Source organism: Buteo buteo, chromosome Z (assembly GCF_964188355.1).
Source record: "Buteo buteo chromosome Z, bButBut1.hap1.1, whole genome shotgun sequence".
Classification (NCBI taxonomy): domain Eukaryota; kingdom Metazoa; phylum Chordata; class Aves; order Accipitriformes; family Accipitridae; genus Buteo; species Buteo buteo.
In genome coordinates, this window is record NC_134204.1 from 87,252,995 (window position 1) to 87,279,394 (window position 26,400).

At 39.5% G+C, this 26,400-nt stretch overlaps 1 protein-coding gene across 1 annotated transcript in view; it reads right to left on the reverse strand.

The window, feature by feature from the left end:
• Positions 1-3,437: 3,437 nt before the first annotated feature.
• The window catches only part of ELL2 (elongation factor for RNA polymerase II 2), a 41,030-nt gene continuing 18,067 nt past the window's right edge, over positions 3,438-26,400 (reverse strand). Inside the window, exons 3-12 of the mRNA XM_075019980.1 lie at positions 22,319-22,440; positions 19,487-19,650; positions 16,643-16,902; positions 13,201-13,325; positions 12,971-13,058; positions 10,664-11,225; positions 8,252-8,321; positions 4,720-4,891; positions 3,666-3,721; positions 3,438-3,549 (exon numbers count right to left, since the gene is read on the reverse strand). Coding sequence (XP_074876081.1) covers positions 3,438-3,549; positions 3,666-3,721; positions 4,720-4,891; positions 8,252-8,321; positions 10,664-11,225; positions 12,971-13,058; positions 13,201-13,325; positions 16,643-16,902; positions 19,487-19,650; positions 22,319-22,440 — 1,731 coding nt within the window. The remainder of the gene's footprint in view (positions 3,550-3,665; positions 3,722-4,719; positions 4,892-8,251; positions 8,322-10,663; positions 11,226-12,970; positions 13,059-13,200; positions 13,326-16,642; positions 16,903-19,486; positions 19,651-22,318; positions 22,441-26,400) is intronic.

The following is a 26,400-nucleotide window of genomic DNA, read 5'->3' on the forward strand; positions in this document are numbered from 1 at the left end:
AACAAATCACCTCCTGTTCACTGGCAGACATTTAATGCACATCTTTCTCATTTCGCTATCTACACTTGACAGCAGTGCTCTTGTCCTGCTGCTAATTTTCAAAGCGTGAGTTACGGCCAGGTGATGTACCACCAATGAGCCCCTTGCGCGTCAGCAGAATTCACCCTGCGCTCCCAAGGTAAAGCAGCCGTCCCCACGCCCGCGTTCACTGCAATACTTCATTGCAGAGATCTAGCATGGACCCCTTCGCCCCCAAGACAAGGAAAGACCAAAGTCTCAGGATTGCAAAGTTAACACTTTATTGATTTTAAATTGATGTAGAACAGAGGGGCAACAATGGCTCAAGTATTCATTAAGAAAACGCCCCAGGATATGTCACATATAGACTCTTAATACAGTTTGTATGGAAACAATTGAAGAAGTTGTAAAATACTCTCAAGTCAGAAAGGGGGATTCACAGCCCTGTTTTAAGCCTTCATGTTCCCAAATACTGTCATCCCTTGATCAATTTCATATCCTTCCCCAGAAGAAGGTTATGGAATTGCTGGCTACATCCTTCCCCCATCAGGTACAGAAACAAACGATAGTAAACTTATGAAAGGAACTATACTTCAAAGTAGCCATGAATCAACATTTACTTATCTAGAAAGACTGGTTGTAACATCACTATTTTCAAAAAGCTAACAAATAAGCAAAGTTACAATATCAACACTTTTAACCCAATTTCTGTTTAAAAACTGAAGTAGTACCTTGCCTCCAATTCCATCCCTTGTCTACATGTTTTACAAAACACTTCTAAAAGATTTGAATAACTTTTTTTTTTTTTTTTTTTAACTGGCAAGGTGAACTGAAGAGTTAAAAGCACTCAAGTGAGCTGATTCAAGTGACAGTTTAGAGCATTATCTACAATTTTAAAAAATATTACTTTGGGCACAGTTTTTCTCCCTCAAACTCTAGCAAGACTGGAAACCAATCCTACTAACCTACGTTTTGTTCAGCCAACTGGAAAGGGCTATTGCCTGCCTTTTAACCATCTATTATTTTTTATTTTTTTTTTTTTTTTTTTACAAACTGTAGTGAGATTCACAGTTTCCACTAAGGAGACACACAGAGTTGCCCCTTCTCTACATCAATCATGTGCTTCAGGTTTGTAGTAGTGTAACCCCAGCCAAGATGCCACCACGGGCAATGTTTGTTTCTCTGAGTGAGCAGGCCAGTTTTACAGGAAAGGCAACAATACAGTCAGAGGCCTGACTTCAACCGGCTCTCAACATTTGCTGAACTGGAATGTCAACTCCAGGGCAACAAGAGATATGTGGATTTACAGCACTATTTTGCAATGGATAGGCTGGCTTCAGAAATGTTCAATGCAAATGGGCAAAACCTTCAATTAAGGCCTTTACAGTAGCTTGTCAGATCTGATGATGACAGGCAGTGCTGAACCTCTGAAGAAGCACTAACCTCCAGCTGCAACACATATGCAGGCTGTAAACCAGAAGATGCATGTGAATACAGGTCAATGGTAAAAGGTGGGGAAAAAAAATAAAAATCAATTAATTGCACTGGGTCTTTGGTTATACAGTGATAGCACTATGAACGATTGCAACACAAGACAGTTGTAGCAGCCTTGTGTGTCCCATAATGGCAGTTAACGTCAGATCCAGGCACACAGTTTAGATGAAGAACACAGAACTGTCGAAACTGGACCCAACATCAGGAACTTCACATTATTGTTTCTAGGTTGAAAGCTAACCACTCAGTGCACCTGCAGCAGAACTGCAGTGATTATAACCAAATTCAGTTGTTAAACCCAGATGAATGCAGCTCTTACTGGGAAGCAATAAGTTTTCTCTTCATTCTGCCATTCGAAATGTGGCATTGAAAACTGCAGTAATCCAAAGGTCCCAAAGTCAACCTGGTCTCAAGTAGGTAACACAAATATCACTGCCATGCAACAGTAAGGGATGCACCTTGCTTGCTATTCCATCTTCGTGAACATAACATCTTTGAACCCACAAATTTAAGGCAAAAATTCAATTGGTTGGTCCCATTTACCTGAACACATGTTTTCTCGCAATCAAACATTTTCTGGTTTACAGTGATACACAACAGGTTTTTTTGATGCTGGAGATAAAGTTCATTAATGATGCTACCAAAATTTTGGCAAAAATTCCAAAATCAGATTTAAAAACACAATGCTTCCCTTTTCAATTTGGCAGCATTTTGAAAAGACAAACACAGTAAGACACACAAAGATTTTGCTCAATTTTGACTAAATGACCTGTGTTTTCACATGATAAATAAGCGATGTTTTATATCAAAACAAACCAAAAAACTGCATGAAATGAAAGTTTGTGCTGTTTCATGATCACAGTATTTTCTAGTTAAATATATCTCCTCTTTGTTATATTCCTGGCACCCAGGACAAAAATCTTTAAATATATATTTCATGTAGGCAATAGCTTCTTTGCATATCTCTCTTCAAAAAATATTTTATAGTAGTATATAAATAGGTAACCTACATGTTTAATTTTATAATCTTGCCTCAAAACTATATATCTGTTTCATTTTTGTAAAGTATCAATTTCCCCAATATTATTAAAGCTGACAAACTATTGAAATGGAAATGCTGTCATCTTCCATAATAGAAGTAGCAATTTTCTAGGAAAAACCCACAGCAACGCTCGTCAGTTGTTTTAACCTGAGCATTTGGCCTACTTAGAGTAGCAGCTTTTTTTTTTTAATCCCCATCACACATGCTCACATACACACATTCTTGCACACACACAGTACAAGCACACACTTCCAGACACTGGTAGGCCACGTAGTGCTTCCCAGGTTCTACAGCAAAGTGGGAAGCAGTGTAGCTAACAATTTAACTACACTAAATATATACAAGCAAACACCTTAAGGCAACCACTGCAATGAGGGGTTTAAGTTGCAGGGGTAAATTTCTGTTGTAACAAAATGGGCTGTATACAGCACACATACATGCCTCTTTAACCCTCCAAAACAATGTGATTTTTTTTTAATATATTTTGTGCAAATTTCTAAGCCTTCTACCACTTAAGGCAAAGAGTTTTCATTAACAAAAAAGGTCAGAAAACATCCTTATATCTATCCAGTAACATTTTGATTTGCTACAATATTTTCTTAAAATGTGCACAAGTTCATAGTAGAGGTACTGGGTCCCCAGTACCTACTGATAAAATTTTTTCAATGGACAACATAAATCTTGAAGAAAAAAAGGACCAGAAAAAGCAGCTTCAAATATGCATATAAGCAACATCAACAACAAAAGTAGTTAACTTAAGTCTGCTAATACTGAAACTTCATAACATAAAAGTTTGATACTAATTTTCAGAATCTTACAGCAACTAAACTTAAGCTTTAAATAAATACACTTCTGTTCATTCACATGTCGTGGTCAAAGCAGATCAGTGCCATGACCCTGCTTGCTGTTGGTCAAATTCCCCTATTAGTCTCTTAATATGAGACAGCTTCCTGTGGAGATACTCACACCTACTCTTGTCTTGATAGTAGGTGGGGCTACACTGTAAAGATAAGATAAAAAGAAAATTAGGGCATGAAAACATTTCTGCAGAGTTTAATATTTTGTGCTCTTTGTTTACAGATAGCTTTGAGCCAGTCTCAGTGATTACCACCTCCAACAAATCTGATTTACCTTTTGATACTCTTCTAAGATTTCCTCATGAAGGACCTTCAAGAAAAAAAACCACAAAGACGATATGAAGAACATTTCACTACTACCAGAAAACTCAAATTTATGTAAAACTCTAAAAATACACTCCGTTTTACTCAAGATGTTTTCTTATCCATGAGCCACCACTCTTCTGCATTGTAAAAATAAACCCCCACCTCCCCACATCACCCAAGATCTGCAATTAAACCTGTAAATAGGCAACAAAAGGAGCATGTGTTCAAATATTCCCTTTGAGAAGTCACTTATGCTGCTGTGCATTCACAGACAGCTCAAACAGGTGGGGTTTGAGGGCTGAACAACTTTTTGCAAGGTTTTGCCATGCTTCAAAAAATCAGAGCTAGCCCACACAGAGTTTGAGCACGTATGTAAATTCTGCAAGGTTTCCCTTTGTCCGATTGAGCAATACCAGGGATTTTAAAATACTCCTTCTGCTCACGAATACATTTGCAATCCGGCCAAAAGCTAAATAAGAGCCAACCAAAAATCCTCAGCATGCACACAGAATTAAAGAATTCTGATATTGAACATGTGGAATTTCTATGTCCAAATAAGAGAAGTCCAGGCTGGAAAGTCAGAATATCAGGTTTTTAACACCCTTCTCTGCTAAAATCATAGCTAGGATCACCCACCTGGAAGATGAGTAAGTTGTGGCTGTAGGTTTAGTTAAGCATATAAAAACATGGGAAATAGAGGGTCAGGAAAGCTTTGGGATTACAGCTGTTGGTTTCCATGCACTTCCAATCTTCTCCTCTATCTGTGTATCTGCACTCCCTCACCTGGCCAGGATGCTGAGGCAGTCAGCAAAGCCTGAGCCAGTCTGGTAATTCCAGCTATTACTCAGTCTCAGACACTGAGCCTGGCAAGTCTTTTAAAACCATGTCAATATGATTTAACAGACAAATACACTGAAGAGTCTGCCTGTGCTGAAAATGTGGGCTTTTGGAAGGTATAAGAGGGAGATGAAATGCAATCTTCACAGTTTTATCCTTCTTTACCTTATATTCTTTGGACCCTGGAGAAAGAAGCTTCCGTTGTGCATCAAACTGCATGAATCTCTGGTTGATACTCTCTATCCGAGCATGCAAGTTCCGGTATTCATCATACTCTGCATTGAAGTCATTCTTGTAACTCTGGCGTTGCTCATATGAGACTACAGTTATGTATTTTCTAATGGAAAAATAAGCATACATGCAATTTTACACCAAGGACATTTTGTAGTGAATATCAAGCATAGACACCCAATCAGTTAATTATGTGACTGACTTTGCCTCTACATGTAAGCATGTGCTCTAAGAGAATGTATTTAGGTAATTATAGAAATCTACCATATTTTTGTGATGGTTATTTGCTAATATTTTACTTTTTAGAGTTTTTATTCAGAAGCAAAAAAAAATTGTAGCATACTTAGAAAACACCAGCAATCATTCAAATATAGAATGACCAATAAATGCATCAGCCTCAGTGAAAGAAGACAAACTGCTAGATTATAATCTCTTTCTATGAAGAGACAGGTTAATTAAGCCATATTTACTTTTGAAAATTCATTTTCATTACATGTTTGGAAGGGACTGCATTTATGGAGTTGGATATGGCTTAGGTTTTTGGCTACATTTGTGCCTAATAGCAAAGCATAGTTAATGATAAAATTTGATTATTTTAGTGGACACCAGTTCCATTGTTGTCCATTCAACTAAGGCATATGCAATACAGCAGCAAAAACAAATTGTGAAGTCTGAAACTAAAAAAAAGCCCATCACATCACTTCCTAAGGAGAGCAACCCATAAATGCTTAAATCCACTGATGCAATTGAAACTTTCTTCATTCCTCTCTCCCTCAAATCAACATGAACAGATTTAACAAGCTCATTATACAAATCTGAGATGAAGCGTCAATGCGAGTAATAGATATAATTTCCCACCCCCATCACACCAATACTTCTCATCCTCATAGCCTAAAGACCTGGTTCTGTTTGGATGATATGGCACCTCCACATGGGGACAAATCCTTCAAACCACCCTTAGATTAATTTTAACGAGCAGTAAAAATTTAACAAGTTGAAAGCCTGTACCAACACAGGTAACTTTTGCTGGTAATGTATCCCAGGCCAGATGAACCTGACGGGATTATTAGACAGTTTTTAAAGGAAAACTAAAGATGACTTCAACATTTTGGGAGGTACCTGTGTAGCAATGGTGTGGAGTACTGGCTTATGCACAGTTACATCCCGCAGCAAGAGTCCTGCACAGGACAAGAGACCAGCAAAGCACTCACAATGTGTGTGGAGAGGGAATAAATGAGTAGAAGTGGGGAGAAATGTGAATCTGGTTTTTTTCCTCTAGCTTTTGCATCCTTTACTCTCATAATCTTTATATTAAGATAGAAAGTATCTTTATGCTAAAGCTGTGATTATACTCATGAATTATGTAGCTCTTAGAGACAGTAAGAGAAGCTGGAATAAACTAGCAAAGTCTTTTAAACTGGATCAAATTGCAGGTGCTCTCAGGTTTCAGTCTTTCTGTAATGATCAGGCAGGTGTCTGAAACAGTGTGACCTGATTTTTTCCAAGACACCATGGCCAGTAGGTTACCTGTGAGATTGTTCCAGAGGTTGCTCCTTTCACAGAAAATTTGTCATTAGAGTTCTTACTCCCACTCAGAACTAAACCAGCTGTATGAAATCTGGCATGAAGGCTTTTTTCTTTTGGTTTTTTTTCTGTGTGTGGTTTTGGGGTTTGTTTTGTTTTGTTTTTAACTTTTAGCAATGGCTATTGGCATCCCACTTTAATATTAGATTACATCAAATAACCATATACTTTAGTCCTCAGTATCACTGTCCTCAGCTGATCAGGAAGCAGACAGCAAAGAGCTGAATCTGCCCACTTTCACCCAGCAGAGGCCGGGAATTAAATGTTAGGCTGAGAACTCAAACCTACATGTGAAGCACTAAACTGCTTCCCTGCAGGGCCAGACTTACTTTCAGTCTTTCCATGGAGTATCACTTACTCTATTAAATATGATGTAGGGCGCTACCATGCCATCTACTTTAACGCAGATGGAAGATGCACCAAAGTTCAAGTGCTACAGGGAAGACTGACCTCCCTTGCTGATGTTATTCCTCTGACAGAAGCTGGTGAACCTGGCAGTTTGCAGCATTTTAACAGACAGACACACTTCTCCTTCCCCTCCTGCACTGCAAATATGACAAGGGGGCTCAGCACCACTACTGCGGCTGATGCTGCACAATTGCACTGCTAGGTAGTGTCAGGCTCATCTTGGCTTTACTTATCATGGTGCTCATTTCAGCTCTGAGCACTAAGGTCCCATCAAAACCTTCTCAAACTCATCCTTTCATCCTTCGAACAGAGGAAAGAGCTTTACATTGCTCCCCACCGTGGCTCTCCCCCCCACCCACCCAAAAGCAGTTTTTTAGGAATTCAGGTTGCACTGACCAAGTTATTCCAGTTACTCCACTGGAGCCTCCTTCAAGTTTCACATTTTTAAAAAAAGGCCACTAATAAAACAGTGGGGAAAAAGCCCAGACACTGGGCATTTGCAGAAGCTATTCCTCTGTTTTACAACAGTAAAGAAAAATCCTGTTGTTAGAAAAGTTTTAATATTCTAAAGTATTTGGGTGACCAAATGATTCTGCTATTAAAGCTATTTCATTTTAAAGCAAGTTCTTTAATACTTGTCATGGATGAAAACCTTTTTTATACAGCAGGTAAATTTTAACCTGTAGGAATATTAATCTGATATGTGACTTGTTTAGGAGCTAAAATTAAACTTACTGGGAAGTCCTTCTGTAATTTTACAGACTGCAATATGCCAGTCATTGTAGATATTCAGCATTTCAATGCAAGATTAATGCATTTTTATCTTGCTTTGTAGTCAAAACTAAGCAACTAGAATTCAAAATCTGCATTGAAGTTTTTCTATTTTCTCTAGCTCTTTGGTCTGCAATTCTATGGTGAAATCAGATGTTTTGCTGTAGCTTCAAGTTAGTCAGTGGCCATTTTACATCAAAGCTTTAGAAATAACATTGATGGTTAACTCCTGTTAGCTCATATATAGGCTTGGTAATGCTGGACTTTAAAGTCTGCTATCTTCCCCCCTCACCTTTCCATCCTAGATGCACTAAGCAGTGAAAACACAAAAAAAGATGTTCAAATTTACATATTCAGTATTTTAGTACTTGGCTTTCCTCCTGTATTGCCTCATCTCCAGAAAGAAAACAGTGCACATTCATATTCCTTTTTTATTGTGTTCTTGAAGAAGAATGAAATGAAATGTTTCAAGTCTTCTTTTAAAGTATATTAAAAATTCTTTTCCCCCACAATAATTAAGGGACAACCTCAGAGTTTAAAACTTGCAGGTATTTGAATAAGGCAGCGGGTTGACTTAAAGGACCTTGTCACTATACTAAAATTACATTTTGGTAAATTTTCCATTTTGTAGCTAACAATTTTTATAGGTGATTTTTCAACTGCTTCAATAAGTGGCAAGACACTTAATCGTTATTTTACTCACACGAAGTAGTCTGGTTGTTCACTTGCTGATGAAGGACCTTCTGTGGAGGCAGTGCAAGTTTCTGTAACTCCTACAGAAAAGCAGAATTTTGACACTTGCGATGAACAGATTTTTTAATATAGCCAAACAATACCAACCTGATGGGCTTGAAAAAATCCTTTAGAGTTTTATTCTCACAGTAAATTACTTGGAATAAGCTTTATAAGTTAATAATAGGGCTCACACGACCTTCTCCACAGTAGGTAGTACCAGGGTTTAGAAAGAAGGCATGGCTACTTTATTCTACAGGTTCTGCACTACCGCAGTATTAACCCGAGGTCAGCTTTTCTTATTTGAAGACATGACGTGGCATCTGCACAGCAATTCAAATTATGCAGTAACAGAGGTAGCTGCACAAAAGACAACAGCTTGATATATACATATACATATATTTATCTCTCAACTTTCAGGTTCCAGTGAAAAATAGAGTAGAAAGCTGAAGTTCTTTTCATGCCATGTTTTTATCCCTCTTTCCCTGCCAATTACAGATATCCAAAGTTAGATTTAATTTTAGCACTCTTCTAAGCAGGAAAGTCAATAGCATTGTATATGGGTTACTGGCATTCAGGCTTCAATAACCTGCAACAAAGACTTGCTCCTCATTAGCGTGGCAATACTGGGTTTGAAAGTTATTTGCACTTGCAAATTGCTCTTTTGCTCTTTTAAATGGCATTATGAAAGCACAGTACACTTAATCTCTAATCCCTCTTTTTAAAGGAATATTTCAGGAGCCCCCTATCTTTTTGATAAATAAGAAAAACAGCTACCATAGGAAAAAGTTAGCTGGAACAGGAAGGAACACTCACTATCTTGGTAATCTCTCTCTGCTTTTCATTTTGGGTTTTGTGGCAAGCTTAAAAAACACACAATCCCTTATATTCATTATTATCTTACATTGCCACTATTTAAACACAATATTTCTGCTAAAGTGCAACCATTCTTGCCAATCTCTGAGCCATCTGAGCTTTAAGTCATGGGGAGAAAAAAGAGCTATCATGCGATGTTCTACTCGATTCTTTTGCTTTTAATATTAAAATTATTATGTGGTATAGCAGGACTATAAAAAGAAGTGTAAAAGTGGGAACAAAATTTGAGAGAAATGCAAACAGTAATATTAATAGTCACAGTACGTACAATACAACTTCTGTGAACAGTTTTGCTGTGAGCATTTAATTTCCAAAAATTCAAGTGCATTTATTGACATGGCTCGGTCCATTTGAAAGATTCAGCATAAGCACCAACTTGAAACATAGTACAAGTTTTTCCTTCCCTAGCTGTTTGGATTTTTGTTACTGGCTTCTGGAGAAAGATGCTCACATGTTTATAAATTCAAGCATAAATAGTTTCAAAGCAATCCTAAGCCATGAGGGCACTGTGTAGTATGTCCAGGGTAAATGTGAAAAGACCATCTCAAAGCACCCTTCTCTACAAGCACCACACTTCAAAGAGGCACCATGCACACTCTGAAGATGCCTCTGGGCTATGATAGGAAAGGGCTAAACCGGACTTCTAATTTGCAGGCCAAAAGTCTGAAATTAGACAACACACAGATTTAACAAAGGAACTGAACTCTGTCCTATTGTGTGTGTGTGCGTGTGTTAAGAAATCAAGTATTATTTGTGCATTTCTGTTTAGCCTTTCAATGCCATTTTAAGCGTTCACCATTCCTACATCTTTTGAAGTAATAAATTCTGCAGCTAAAATGGAGAGAAGGTCACAGCACAGTTCAAACCAAAACTCTAGTAAACCACATACCAATTTAGGTAGGTTTTAGACTTTCCATGAAAAGGCAGAGTTTGATGAACTGCTGTGATACATGATGAAATACATTTACGTCTGATCAGTTTCAGTAAACTAGCAGGCAATAAATATGTGACAGGTTTTTATTCTCAGCGTGCAGTCTTTAAAACTTGCTGATGTAAAAAGTGGAGTAACTTTCAGTGAACTGCCAGTTTACTGGAAATCAAGCAAAAAAAAAAATCCATTCCTTGTGTTTTTCTAGTATCTAGCTCTTCCTGTTAACCAGTTTCTGCCCAACAGCAATCTATTCAATATTTCTTTGTTCTAATGATTTTTGTACTACAGAGTGAGAATTCTTAAAAGTGAACCTAATTTTAGATAAGGTTCCAGCAAAACAGCTTCTGGGTTTTGTTTTTTGGTTTGGTTTTTTTTTGTTTTTTTTAAACTAACAGTTACAATGTAATGCAATGGCAGAAAAAAAAATATTGATTCTTCATGACCATAAAGCAGGGATAATAGCAAAGCACTTTATATATAGCAAGTGGTCTATTTGCATTTCCAGTCCCTGTTTTTGCTGGCACCTTTTCACCAGGGTTACCCATATAGCAGTTAGGAAAAGCAGCATATTAATACCTTGACCTGAATCCAAATGGAAGAGCGTTTTCGTCTTGGCAGTTCCTTCTTTTTGACAGTCTTTCTCCTTGCTCGCACTCGTAGCATCCTGCATTTTGCTTTTGTCCTCCTTATTATGCTCTTTTACCTTCTCAGAACTTTGGTGCTTCTTGTCTGTGGGCTTGGGAGGCCCCACCTGCACCGCAGCAGGCGCTGGCATTACCGAAGGAGTCTGAAAGGTGTATTTTCGCTGCTGGTGCCCACAGATGCTACTGCTCTTTTGACCGAAGCTGTCCACCGACGGGTCTTGTGTCCTTTGCCCCTCAGGGGTGCTGGAGGAGTGGGAGCTGGCAGTTTGAGGAGGGTTGGAAGTGGGAAGGAAAGTGGGAGGCATTGGCAGAGGAGCAGGAGTAGCTGCGGCTGGACGGCGGGGAGGCTGCGGCAGTGGAGGGGCGGCAGTGGTGCTCTGCCTGGAGGCAAGCAAGTGGCTACTGCATGATGGCTGGATTCGACTGTTCAGGTGAGATATCCTCTGCTTTTTGGTCATCAGAGGATTGCTAAAATTGGTATTCAAACCCCATTTCTGTAATAATAATTTAAAAAAATCATAAAAATCTGCAGGATTAAGGTTTGCTCCTGTTCTGAAAAAGGAGCATTTCTGAACAGGCAATTGTTGAAAACACATCTTTCTTATCTAAAAATAGCTGTCAGACAAGGAAGTATTGCAGCTAAACACATGGTTTATTTCACTCAGTTTCTAATCTTATGATTTAGCAAGTTGTTCTTCAAATCTACAGCTGAAAGGCTTTGGGAGAAAGCTTCTTCAGCAGCACTATCAAAGGCTTCACCAAAACGATTAGGTCAGGTCGGTATTGTTTAAGCAGTGATTTCTGTTCGGCCTGGGTTAAGAGTCAGCTTTTGCTGTCACACAGCTGTATGATTTACTAAAGCAGCCCTGAGAAGCACACAGCAATGTGCTTATCAGAGTGTGTTAAGTGCAAAGCTGATCAGAACAGGTAAAACCCCCGGTTTTGCTACAGGTACCATTCCAGCTATTCTCCAGCTGAAATGCTTGTTTGCATCCTCTTCTTTAGCAAGCACACACTGCTCATGTTGATGTGCAAGTAGGAGTGCCAGGCACAGCTCTGTGCCACCCTGTTGAAATAAACCCAGATTCTGTGTGTACGGAGGCAGGTATAAAGAGGTCCCTGGGACCTGCACCATTTCATGTTCTGACTGGAAGAAAGTTAACGAAGAACAGAGGTGTGTCCTCCCTCCTCTACTTAAATGTAAATAGCTCAGTGCGGAAAGACTTTCTGTACTTCCCAGCTTACTGCTCTACACTGCACGCACTGAAGTGTACTTTTAGTCACAGAAAGTATCAAACTTTAAGGAAAAGTAATGCCTTTTATGCAGAGTTTTCCAACCTTCTTCTAAAAGGGTTTGCATTGTCCTCTTGCATTGATAGGAAAACAGGACGTACAGAAAGTCTGAAAAGGCTGGGAGAAGGCAGATGTACTACCTGCTGATTCAGAGCTGCCTTTCCACACCTGGGCTACCCTGAATGAAAATGGGTGCTTAAATGATGCCAATAGGAAAAAAAATTAAAAAAAAAATTCCTCGAAGTGGACCACTACTGTAATTTGTCCTTATTCCAGGCTTTCCTAAGCTTTACATTTACACAGTAGCACTAGCACGTTTATGCATATTTTATATAACTACCACATCACAAAGAACCTTGAACACAATGCAAGCATGTACCAAAACCACATACACATCTTGTCTTTAGATGACCTTCCTAGGCACCAAGATAAACAAGTTATGTGGCAATACAAAACAGTTTTAAGTATTTAATTAGAAAGTACAGGATTGTGTAACAATAATGGGCAATCAAGAAGTTCAGCAGGTGGTTTTAAACTCTACAGGCAAGTTTAGGCTTCTGCAAGGTCAGTGTGCTATGGATGGACAGTTACAACTTAGGCCAATGTGTTGGCTGTTCAAACACAACAGCAGTAGTCTCTGTTAGATATCTAGGCGTATTTACAAAATACTGTGTAGGCAGGAATTGCTTATTTTTCTGAGTATTTTAATAAACATTCTGAAATACAGAACACTAAATATAACAGCCCTCAAGCTATGTGACCGTAAGTTTTTTCAGGCTTTGACAGTGCAACCACCTTTTTTAAAAAAAAATCCAATTAGAAATAAATGATTCAGTTTTTCGTGTGTTAAAGACAATATCAATGCTTCACATCACAGCTTTTACACCAATATAAGGTGTGATAAATCTAAATACACTGTAAATAACGTTAAAAAAATAAAAAATACCTGAGAAGTTGATGGAGCACCTTTACTAAAAATTACAGCAGATTCCAAACGACTGGGGCTGGTGGCATTCTGAGATGACTGTAATTTTCTGTAAGGATGACCCAACATTTCAGGTTACAAGGCAAAAATGTCTATGTCATAGTTCTTTCATTATAGGGAAGACAGACATTCATTTCCCACAAAAACGTTTTCTAAATGGCTATCTTCCTTCCCCTAGAGACTGAACTTACTTAGCAAGTATTAACTCCAATGACTGTTTATCCGTTTCATTGTATCCAGGCCAATCCTTTTGAATGTCTTTAAACACAGAATCCTTCAAACCGTAAGAATTATCCTTTGGATTCAGGATGGCTACCTACAGGAAGACATTTAAGAAAACAAATGTTCATTATATCTAAATGCAAACTACAGAAATAAGACTGGTACTGCAAAGCTAAATCAAAGCTGCAAACAAAATCACGCACCAGTTTTCCAGGTTTTTTAGAAGTGAAGATCAAAGTAGCTGTCATGTAATGAGCACCAATTTTAAAAAATGTGGTCAATTTGGGATGTAGAAATTTGAATGTAAGAAAATCCCAAATTGCTGCAAGCATGTATGAGTCGTACTGTCGTGGTTTAACCCCAGCCAGCAACTAAGCACTACGCAGCTGCTCACTCACTTCCCCCCCACCTAGTGGGATCGGGGAGAGAATTGAGGGGGGGGGGGAAGTAAAACTCATGAGTTGAGATAAAGACAGTTTAATAGAACAGAAAGGAAGAAAATAATAATAATAATAATAAAATAACAATAATGATAATAAAAGAATTGGAATATACAAACCACATGTTGCACAATGCAATTGTTCACCACTCACCAACCGATGCCCAGTCAGTTCCCGAGCAGCGATTTGCCCCCCCCCCCGCCAACTCCCCCCAGTTTATATACTGGGCATGACGTCACATGGTATGGAATACCCCTTTGGCCAGTTTGGGTCAGCTGTCCTGGCTGTGTCCCATCCGAACTTCTTGTGCCCCTCCAGCCTTCTTGCTGGCCAGGGGTGAGAAGCTGAAAAATACTTGACTTAGCCTAGACATTACTTAGCAACAACTAAAAACATCAGTGTGTTATCAACACTCTTCTCATCCTAAATCCAAAACATAGCACTATACCAGCTACTAGAAAGAAAATTAACTCTACCCCAGCTGAAACCTGGACACATACTCTTATGAAAACCTCTCTCTGCACGATCTGTTTCTTTGTCTTTAACACAGCATTGAGAATCAAGACAAACCATGCCAAAACTTTAAATCTTACTGCATGAAATATGTTGAGAGGCCTAGTTTTTTATTTGTATTTATTTTCTTTTTTAAGAACTTAAGAACATTATCTCCACATACAAATTCAGAGTTATTCAACTTCAGGAGGACACCTGCTGTTCTTTCATTTTACACAGCTATACTGCTATGGCAGAGCACAGACTGTGCCTAGAACAATGCATGTTTTCCATCATCCCATTAACAACCACAGTATGTCATCATTTGTCTTGATAAACAGAATTGCTGTTCCTTCTCAAGTGCCTGAGGCACAAGAAACTATATCTTTCTACTGAATAATTGTACATGATAACTTAACTAACACTAAACTTGTTGTAGTACAAAGATGAATTATACACCTATCCCATTACTTTTAAGCCATATCAAAGTTTTACCTAATAGGAAAATAGTAACTGTACTCCTATCTAACAAGTTATATTGTGAAAACAAGATTTAGTGCTAAAATGTTTAAGGAGGGTTGTACAGCCCAGATGCACTCTTCATCTTGCAGACACAGGTTCATTACAGCAAAGTATTATCCTGAGAAGGTCATGTCCATGCCTTGCTGTATAGCTTTGAAAATAAAATGGGTTTGTATCTTCCTTAAGAAAAATACAAAGTATACTCAAAAAGTTAAAACGAGCTAGTAAAACCTGGAGACCACTGACACCTAAAGTGCTTGTTTAGACTTCATCACCTGACACCTGTACAGAGTTTCAGAGAAAGCCTCAAAGAAAAACAGTCTCTGTCAATTTGCTTGACACAAAATGCTGAATAACTCATCAACACACCACCACCACTTTTTGCAGCTTTGCCTGTTTTTTCCTCCAAAACATGATAAATACTGCTATTTCATGTCTGTGTGCATGTCTGTCTTACTGCAGCTTAAAAAAAAATTAAAAGTAACAAAGATACCCTGAAACAGTAATTCACCTGTTAAAAAGAGAACTAAATCTGTATTATAAGAGAAGCAAATCTGTGTGTATTAGATCTTAGCAAGTTCAGGCTGCTGATTTTAGACTTGTACAAAAAAATTCACTATGAAGCTAAGAAAAACGTGAGCAAGGCTTTTCAGGGTGTAATGCTGCTAATAGGACCATTTCTGAATGCAAACCAGTACCTCGAGGTAGTTCGCACCACATACAGGAAACAGACTCCAAGAAAGTCTCCTTAAACACTGACAAGCATAATGGGGCAGAGGAAAACTTTTGCACCTTTTATCCTCTGAGGGAGCAGGGCTTTCGGAATTTTATAATCAACTTAAAGTATAAATTGACTACTTCAATTTGTATGTAAGAACATGGCTCTCGTTAAATTGTGTATGTCTTCAGGATGAAAAAACCCTACCATTTTACTGGGCAAATAAAGCAACAACACTTAACATATTCAGGGAATGAGTTTTTAAAATTCAGTGTAATATCAATCAAAGCTGTATAAATGTTGAATTTTACTCACTTTGATTGGTCCCAAACCACTTTTTTCCTAGACAAGCAGGAAAAATTCCTACTTTACATATTAATACATGCATTATTCAGCCACTGTCTATGGGTACAGGGAGAATTTAAAAAGTAAGGGAGGACCCACTGCATCATACAAACCTTTTCTGAACTATTTTAGTAGAAAATTAGTAAGTGACACTCTTGTACACATAGCATAAAAGTTTAACCTATACAACATTATAGGGTTACCAATAATTTTGATAGATATGATAACAAAATACAGGTGGAACTTAGCTCAAAGGAGCACTGGAAAAGCTACTGAATAGAAAAAGGTTTCAAGTAAGGTAAAGACACAATCCACATCATAGCAAAGAAACACTATGCTCAGAATCAGACCACCACCTTTCTCATTTACGGTTTGACTGGAACACCCCTCCCTGGACTGCAAATTTAACAGATCTCAAGAGAAAACGAGTACCATTGACAGGCCACCCAATACATTCAAGTGAAATACTAACCTATGTGATTACCAAACTTCTCTTCTAAACTTGTCCCAAGAAATATTAAGTACTATGACAAACTATTTCACACAATCGAGACAAAGTGTGGCATTTTCTCTCAATTAAGCAGTTAAGCAGTCCAAGTAAGAGAGAGAGGAAAAAATAAGACATTAGGAGCAACAAAGCTAGAAATGGTTAATTACTTCTGCCATTCTTGCAATACAAAACCACTCCCCCCCGATTTTTCAGTCTTTCTTTCCTTTCCTCATGTTGACTTGCAGTTTGGGGCATCTGTATAAAGTTTACTGAAAAACAAACAAGGAGCATTACATAAGTTGTTTATTATTTTCTAATGTAAACACTGGAGTAACACAGCTCAAAATTATGATTAAATGAATAGCGGGAGGGAAAAATTGCTGGCACAAACTCCATGATCTTACCTGCCGAAGGACAGTTGCAAGGGAATTCCTGTCCTTTTGGTTAACACCATCTCTCTGCAAGCGGGCAAGCAACTCTGGTTTCTTGTAATTCTTCAGTGCCAGTAAGTGAATCACCCTATCCTTGTATGGTCGCTGAGAAATAGCATTATGTGCACGAGTCTTCCGTACTGTGTTTGCAGAGGTCACGCGTGTTGGTTTCTTCGTCTCGGGCACAGTATCTGGAATGTTCTGTGGTCCTCTCTTCACCTGTACTTTTCTTCCTAATGTAAGGTGGGGGGGGGGGGGGGGGAAGTGACATGGGAGGTTGGGAGAACACAAGAAAGTGTATTTAAAAGACTTTACCAAGCCAGATAAATGTTGAAAACTGTATCTAGTTAGCATTTCAAGATCTATAAAAATACAGGTAGTAAAGATGCATTGAGCAGTAAGAAGACTTTACTGATTACTTCTATAGATGGTGATTTTATTATTTTTCCAGTTTATAAGCTCAAGCACTGAATACCCCAAATCAGGGATTTTTCTTTTTCTTTTCTTCTTTTTTTTTTTTAAAGACTACTCTAAAGTGTGATGCAAAGGTCTTTCATCTAATTAAAAGATTCCCCATTAACCCCTAGGGAGACCAACTCTACACAATTAATTGCATCACTGCTTAAAGCAACTACCAACATTTGGTGTTAATCACTTGAGTTACACCACATTTTAAGCTGAAATGTTCCCCTCCTATTAAATAAGCCCAGGTTTGTCAGAAACAATACGCCAAACATCTAACACTTCCTGGGACCAAGGCCAGATAAGGTTCAAAACATGGCCTGCACAGCATTTTGGATCAAACTCTATAAAAAGACATGTTTCTCAACTGGAAGAACAATCCAAGTGCTTGCAAGTGATGCATCCAGGATTTAAAAATAACACCACCCAACCTGAATCTCAGTTTTCCAGAAAAGACCCAAACTTCTCTGTGTTTTTAAATAGCATTTGCTATCAGACAGAAAAAAAAAAAAAAAGCTTTATCAGAATATTACAGAAAATCATTGCAGTAAATATTGTTTGCAATCCAACAGAGGATGTGACACAAACCAGGCATTTTTCTGAAATGAGCAACTCATGTTTGGTACATGAGGGAGACTTAATGAGTACTGGTGAGAAAATCTGTAGCTTGCTCTCTTCTATCAGACACACAAGAGACTGAGCTGTGCTTATGTACTGCTCGTCCTCAGGAATAGCAAAAATTTGTTTCCATTTTGCAGCAGAGGCCAAACTTCTATAACCTTTCCACCCTGCATGTTCCCTGGACTTTGCCCTTCTGCTTTTTAAGAACAAACCTAATAGTGCAAACACACACAATTACATTTTTAGAACAGTATGAACTTGCCAGTTGCTTATTGAACCCATTTCAAACGTTTTGACAAATTAAATCCAATGTAGATACACAACCCCCCAGCACAGCTGATCATGTAAGCAGCATTCAACCAAAACACCTCCTAAAGTCATGTCACTGAATCACTTAAAAAAAATTAACTGAAAACATAACCAAGCATTAACATGACTAACAACCCGAGTTCCTAATTTGTACTGCATGAAACATGTTGCAGAGTCACTCCTGTGCCCTACCAGCAACTAGACCTGTCCTCCCCAAGCTTCCTCAATGTCAGCCTGAAACAGAAGTACCCCCAAATATCGTAATTGCCCTACTGCCAGTCTTCAGACCCATTTATTTAATGTTAAATATTCACTTAAGATCTATTTAAACCACCAATAAGAATCATGCAGATCATTGACATGTAAAATAGAACTTCCCCAATGAGGAGTTTTAAAATACATGTGGCTCCTCTCATGCTGCCGTTAAAAGAGCAGGTTAGACAATACAGGGGAAGCAGTCCCAACTCCGTGTCCCGGTATCAACCCATGCCAAGCTGCCTTAGCGTCAAGGCCACATACACTTAGTTTTTTATCTCCAAAAAGCCATGACAGTGCTGGCTTAAAATGCTCTGCAGTAAGCTGTGGCAGAGCAAGCGTTGCACAATCACTGTCAGGGTTGTCCGTGCTGGCAGAGGGCTGCAGCTGCAGCCAAGCGAGAGCCTGTTCTACGTAATAAAGACAGATGTACCTGGTTCAGCTCACTGCTGTGGGCAGGACCACTGCTGCCTGTACCACTGAATGCCTATAAGGTGGATGCTCACCTTGCATCTACCTGCAGCTGGTGCTGGGCTCCTCGGGGAAACGGTACTCAGAACAGTTTAATAATGAATGATACTTCCTAAACGCTTTTTGTTTTGTGGAAAACGATGAAATCCATGGGAAGGTGCCAACATTACCCTACTTTAACTTTTTTTAAAAAAAAAACCAACCAAACAAACATGGTCCTGTGGTAATTGTTGCTTATTAATGATCACGACATAAAATAAATAAAATTTAATCAGCATTAGCAAGTGTGAAAAGCAAAGTTTTTCATATTAAGCTTATGAATTTGTACATGAGACTTCCCCAACGTTAATTTTTTTAGATTACAGATTAAGCTTAATGGTTTAGCACAGTATTTAGGTACTTAAAAAGTACTGTTACAAAACCAAAACATTAGCTACTAAACCAGAGAATCTAAGTGCATGGGGTGGTAAAAACCCTCACTTTGATGGTCAAAATTTTAATCAGGTAAGCAATATGGGAACAGCAAAAGACTAATGTCCAAAAGTAGCAACAGGAGGCTGCAAATCTGCAACATGAGCGCAATCTACCTACACACGAGATCTCTGAGCACACCACCTTTCCCAAATACGTGCTGAAAAGATGAATTACTGAGTTTATAAAACTTACAGATATCCAGTAAAAAATGAAATACAACCGTACCTACAAATGGTCCACCAGGTTTAATAAACTTTGCACTTCGATTGCGCGACTCCTCTTCTGCCTGGGTCATGCGCTCTTTGGTCATCAGATAGGACTCACTTGTTGCACATACTGTAATTTTATTCTGTATAGGTCCCAGGCAACTGAGTTGCGAGGCTTCAGAACTATAAAAACATTGAAAAAAGTTGAGCCCAAGCACTAGTTCAGGTTTAGAAGTATGGTTGTATCAGGAACTTTAAAACCTGTCTTAACAGGTGAAGAAAAACGTTTTTCAGTTCTGACAGTGAACTAGGGCACAAATGCATTTCAGATCGTCTCTACACATCCAAATTGTATCAGTTTTACCTGTCTGCATAATTACAATTTCCTCACATAACCGTACTTGAGAGGAAGGCTGAGGGCAGCGTTGATGGCTGCTGCGCTGACAATTACCGGGACCACTCAGGCAGTTACACTGACACCCTAATGGCAGACAGGTCCTGCCCTGGAGGCTTTCCACCGGCCGCCCGGCTCTCAGCTCAGGACATATCTCCTCTCCTCCCCCTCAGGTGGCCGGTGGTGGCCCTGGGCCAGTGGTAGCCCCCCGTTGCCAAGCCAGCCTCCCCTCCAGACCTGCGCGCGGCCTGTGCCCTGCTCTCCCCCCCATCTTGCTTTCCAAGATGTCCGCCCTCCCCGTGGCCCGCTCTGTGCGTTCGACAGCGCTGAGGAGGGCCGGCAGGTCCACCCACCCGATTCTCCGAGGATTCGTGTTTGGGAAGAGGCACTGAGAGGAAAAACCCCGCCTGAGGGGAAGGACGGCGAGGTCGCCTCCATAGCGTCAGGCGTTGGGCTTCGGGAAGTGTTTATGGAGGAGCCCGACCGGGAGGGCACCTCAACGGACTAACAGTGGCTTCGTTTAAATTGGCCTAATCATCACCACCCTTAACGAGTACCCCCTGTGGCACCCGCCGTTGCACCAGGTCTGACCAGAGAAAGGACACCAGCTTCAGCTAACCGTAAACACTTTAACCACCCCAAAAAACTCCCCATCAAGGCTCCAAGAAGGGTCAAGAATCTCACGTCCCACCACGTCGTTTCTGCAAGTCACAAAGCTGGACCAAGCCACTGCCCAATATTTCAAGATGATACACCTACAGTTTTGTCCATAGGCTAGAGGTATGTATTGATTCCTTGCTCCGAAGTCACCACGTTTACAACAGAAAAAAGGTCCTTCATGTCGCCTAAAGCGCAGCTTTTACCCCTTGCCCATTTTCTTGAACATCACTGCCTTTATGTGCTTTTTCACCACAGGAATGGCCAAGGACTAATGGAGACACTGTATAATCCCTCTCCTTGGGCTAGGCATTTTCAAAATCCGAACCAATTTTGAAGCTAGACCTGCCTTGAGCACAAAATTAGACTAGACACGCTGCAGAAGCCCTTTCTGGTTTTATTTTTTTAAAATGACTCTTCATGTAACACTACACAAGTTTGGCATTAACCTTGCAGGCACTTTGCACTAACTGAGAGCTGGCTACAAAGGACGTCGTAAAAGCTAGTCTGAATTAGATTTGAGAGATTAGTAAAACCACATTAAAACTACCTAGGCATGCTATTCAGAATGATTCAAAGCTAAAGCAGCTTAAATTTAATCTTACTTAAAAAAGTACAGTATAATTCAATGGAAGGTGCTCCTTCCCAAAGAAGAAAGTGCCCTAAGAGATGCTCAGGAGAGGCAAGCCAGGAGCGGAGGCAGGACCTCTCACCTCAGCATGCACTCCTGCCGCTCACTTTGTGCCAGCCTTGGCAGCTGTCTGGCCCCTTTCAGATACAGTTTAATAAAAAAACAAACAAACAAAAAAAGGCAAAAAAACCCCAAACCCCAAAACCCACACTGCCCCAGGCTCCCCCAGGTCTGCTGGTAAACCGTCTGGCTTTTTGCCAGTCCCGTCAGTTAAGTGAGTTCACTGACAGGCTGTATTACAGTAGAAGAGACCTAATGCAGGGCGAGAAAGAGAAGGATGAGGTTGCTGAGAGATCTCCTGTTAGGCAAAGAGCTATTACATCAGCTAATTTTCTTATTGCTCCCAAAACCCGCTATCTAGACAAATCTCTGTTTTGAAATCGAGGGCAGAAGCTCTCCTGTGACTGACAACCTGAGCAGCACCTTTTGGACACATATGTCAGTGTACGTGTTTGCTATCAGCTTCCCAGATCAATACACAAACTCTGCCTGCGATGTCCTAGTTAATCAAATGGGACAGTTATTCAACACCACTGGACTACATTAATACTACGCTGAACATAATATTCTACAAGCTAAAGCACACTTAATGTAAAAGCACAGTATTTTCTTGCCTTCTTGGTAGACATTAACACTGTTCACTTTGACTCAAAGGACCAGGACAAGCCGCTGCTGTGTTACGTTTGGGTTCTGAAACACCATGGTCATGCAATTATGGATAAGGTCACTGACTTATGTGGTTCTTAAAATAAAACAACTATCCATCACGGCCAGCATGCTAGCATGCTGCCAGCCATAGTCATATTGACATATGGTTGTAGAATGGATCTGGTCTAGCTTGGATGATGCTGAGCTCCAAATGCTTTTAAAAATAGCACTAAAAGGTGAGCAAGTACTCAAAAGGCTACTTTTTCAACAGCAAAACCAAAAAGAATTCTATGTAAAGGCAAGTATTTAAAATTAGCAAGAGATCATGCTATTGCTAGGAATTAATTTTCTACTGCAGCTTATTACTAGGAGCATACTTCTGTTAAAGGTTTTCGCTATATGCTCAAAGCCACAAAATCTACTTAAATTTGCCATGAAAGAAAATGTTAAGTAAAACTTACCTTGAGTCTGTTTGCTGGATACAGTCAAAGCTTCCCTGAGGATTATCTTTGCCAACATCTGACAAGTAGAAGTTAAATGTATGCTGTTCATTTGGCAGATCAACTCTGGGAATTTTAATAAGCTAAAAGGAAAAAAAAAGTTCATGTGAAAACTTCAATCTACACTCCTTTGCTCGCAATTAACTAGGACCATAATTTTAAATGGGAAACTGTATTTTGAAAGTTTTGATATGATTTCAATGATGTCACTAAAAAGACTGCTTTGGCACAATTCTCCCTCTGAAAGTAGCGCTGGCTATGTGTCTGTCACAGCAGTAACTGGAAAAGTGACAGTTGCTCAGCCTCTAATTCAGCAAAGCATTCAAGTAGCAAGTCATCCTTTCCCATTTAGTGGAATTAATATGCACGTGCTTAACTTCAAATGCAAGCGCCTGAGTATAATCAAATGGACCGAAGCTCAGCTAACAAAACAGAGGAGAGCAATTTGCTCTCTCCACATTGGTCACTGCCCTGACTTTGTGATTTATTCAGTCCTAACGAAGCACATACAGGAGTTGGCTCCAAGAAGGTAAAAAAACAGCAACTTCCAAATTATAAGAGAAAAACTTCCTAAACTATAAAAGATAAATTTCAACTCCAACAGGCGCTAAAAGCCTTTTTTCTTTTACTCAGCTCTAGATGCAATTATTTGCATAAATGTGAAATGTAAATAGTTTTTTGTAAGTTTAGTCAGACGTAACAAAACTTGATTTCCTTGGCTGAACTAGTCATTTAGCACAGAATGTGCTGCATTCTGCTGGAGCTTAAAAATGTAAATATGAGAAATCATTAAAATGTTTATTAGCATAAGCACATTTTTCAGTGTGCTGCTATACAAAACAATGCCAAAGCACACAAAAACTACTGCCATCCAACTACTTTATTCTGAAGGTAAAATTAGCTTGCAGTAAATCAAAAAACTATTCTTCTGAAATTTCCTTGAATTTTTAATGGAATATTAAACACAGCTGACAAAAGTAGACATGTAAAAGCAATATTCAACAGCCCCTTAGAAATCTTTATCTCAATACTGTGCTTGTGAAACTGGCCAGTCTTCATAAATGTCAATGTCATTTGTGTGTCAAAGTGCTGCTACAAAACAATTCCATTATCATTTGTATTTTAATCGTCAGTACTGGCAGAGCTTACGAACAGCTTGGGACAGTGGCTGGACATGCAGGAGAAAGACAAGTCACCTGAACACCATATTCTTTTACTTAAGCTTCAAGTACTAGTATGCCTAAAAGAGCAATCTGTGCATTTTATATAAGAATGGAAATAAATCAGGTAAGTTAGCAAACACATAAGTTTGGATTATATATGGAGCTTTACCTTTTAAGGATTATGAATGTTGCTACAGAGTAACCATCAACCTAAGAAGACCACAGGGGCCCAAATGACACTAAAATTCATCTACATTCTATAAAATTAACTACCACTGATAGAATGTTTCAGCATACTGGTTTTACTACAAATACAGCAGCTGTGTATGTGTGAATCTGACAATCTGAACTCAACCCACTGTAGAAGAGGTAATGTTTTTTAGGCCGACATACTTTTTGGAAAATGAACAAATATATTCTATGATCAATCTAAGGCCGGCCCTCAATACATACAGTCTAGAAAAAGGAAGCAGGTAACGTTGCTGTGTATGCTTGGAACAGCAACAAGCATGTTTTTAAATGTGCTCTAAGGCCAGCTTCTGTCTTCATGTTGTTGCATAAAACCACATTGAGCCACTCTATGGTTTAATACAGCAATTCTTCCAGAATTTTAAATACAGATATTAAGGTACAGAAATTCCTAATGTTTAAGGTGATTTCATGCATATACATTCTTCAGGCTGATCAACGGAAAAAAAAGATTTACTCAAAATAAGTTCAACTTAGGACAAGCTCTGAGGGAAAAAAATGCATTTTAAGTTATATTAAATACAATTAAATCAGAGCTTATTTCCCATATTATGGTTCAAAAGTGAAAGCCCACACATTTATGACACAGAATGGAGAATAATTATTGAATCTGGAGGTAACATAAAGCTGGCAGGGACAAAATGCATGAGGATGAAGTTAAAATTCACAGCAGTCTTGAAAAACTGGGATGGAGGTCTGAAAATAGGTGTATAATAGCCTTCAAAAGAGGCTGTGCAAGGTACCTCATTTTGAAGTAAAAACCCCACACAGGGCAGCACCTGTACAGAAAATGATCTGCAGGTTACAGCTGAACATCCAACCAACACAAGCCCGCAGGATCATGCTTTTGCACTACTGGGGCACACTGATGCGACCACAGCAACAAGAAACAGCAGGTTAAACTGCAGGACCATGATGTGAGACTAGCACGCAGGAGCTGCTGCCCTTGATCCACTTTCTGGCTTGCCAGAGGTTTCCACCATTGCTTGCCCCCTTCCACCACCACATCACGCACCGCTGCTCCAGAGAAGCAGGAGGCTTCAGCAGCTGGCTGTGCAGAGCAAACCCCAGCCCGGGTGCACTGCCCTCTACCAAATACCAGCTATCAGCTTCGACCTGAAGAGATTTCAAGGCTCCCTCCTTGCTTCTTTGCAAAGATTACCTCATTCCCTGACAAATCAAGTAAACTTATCTTACAGAGGCACTCTTTTAAAGCACGGGGCTCTTGCTAGGCAATATGCAGTCTAGAAAGTGTTCCTAGGATACTAACACATTTTCAGCAGCCTAGAGGAGGCAATACTTGAACAGGGTAGACTTGCTGACAACACCTGGGTTTGCAAAAGCTCCTGTCACCTCGAACCCTTAAGATCAAGTTTTACTGCCGTTGACATAGTTGCCATTTCTTTCTGTATCTTGCAAGACAAAATAACATTTTGAAGTAGTTTATAGACTCAGCAGCTTCTGCAAATAAGCCTCCTGTTTTGAATAAACAGACCAGTTTTTACACTGTAAGTTTATATTATATGGCTCTGAAAAGTTCAGTAGGCAGTTCAAGGATTTTTGGTTTAATCAGAATTAAGATACTGCATTCAGCTTGAGATAAGTATAGTGGCAAAAAGTTTGTTTTTCCTATTTGAGCAATACTTGCAGAAGAAGGTCAAGGAGCCTGTATTAAAAAAGTACACATTGGAACACCATTAATCCATAACAGAAAATAAATTTTTGTTTGCATCAGGAAGAAGCACTGCAAGCCCATTGTCAGCACATTTGTTTCAGAGAAGCTGCTTTTGATTTGTATTCAACCTTCCATGTATAAAGAGCATCCTGGCTGGTACATGGGCTGCAATACACTGAAAAGAAATTTACTATATTCTTTTACAGCAAAGATGGAGATTTCTGAACAGCAAACACCCACCATTATTTACAGCTGACCTACACTCTTCTTCTAGAAATAGTTAAGTCCTTGCCACAATCCTTCATTAGATTTACTGTAACCTTACCAGCAGCCAACCAAACAGGGCAAGAAAGGAGAAGAGAAAGCTCTGAAGAGAAGCTGCATGTTTGCACACCTTATCCAATGAGTCACCCTGGTCATGTCCAGACAAGGGAAGAGGCCACCATGAAAGCAGGTGTATGAGAACACAGTTCACAACAACCTCTCCCCCTCATTTAGGCACCATCCTAATAAAATGAACCACGCATCTTTCCCCTAACATTGCCCAACTTCAAACACGTTAACTAACTGGTCTGAGTTGGCAAGTCTGCAGCCTATGTATTTCCCAGAATACATACTAGCACAGGAAGACAGGGCATAGTTTTTCTCCTCACATGCCTGAAACGATTTATCCTTGCATAAATGGGGAAAGAAGTATGTGCAAGAGGCCCGTCACATGAAATACTCTCTCCACTGCCAGAAAACACATCCACATAGGCAGCTGTGCTAAGCCTTGTGCCAGCTCCCCCATATATCCCACCCAACAAGTGCAGCCCTCACTGCTCTTCCCACTGCCTTCTTGCTGCTCAGCATCCTTCAGAGAAGTGACCCAGTTTCAGCTAACACCCAGCTCCAGCCTTAATACATCTCTTTAAACATAAACACTCAAAGAATATCACCGGTCTGTTTCATAAGAT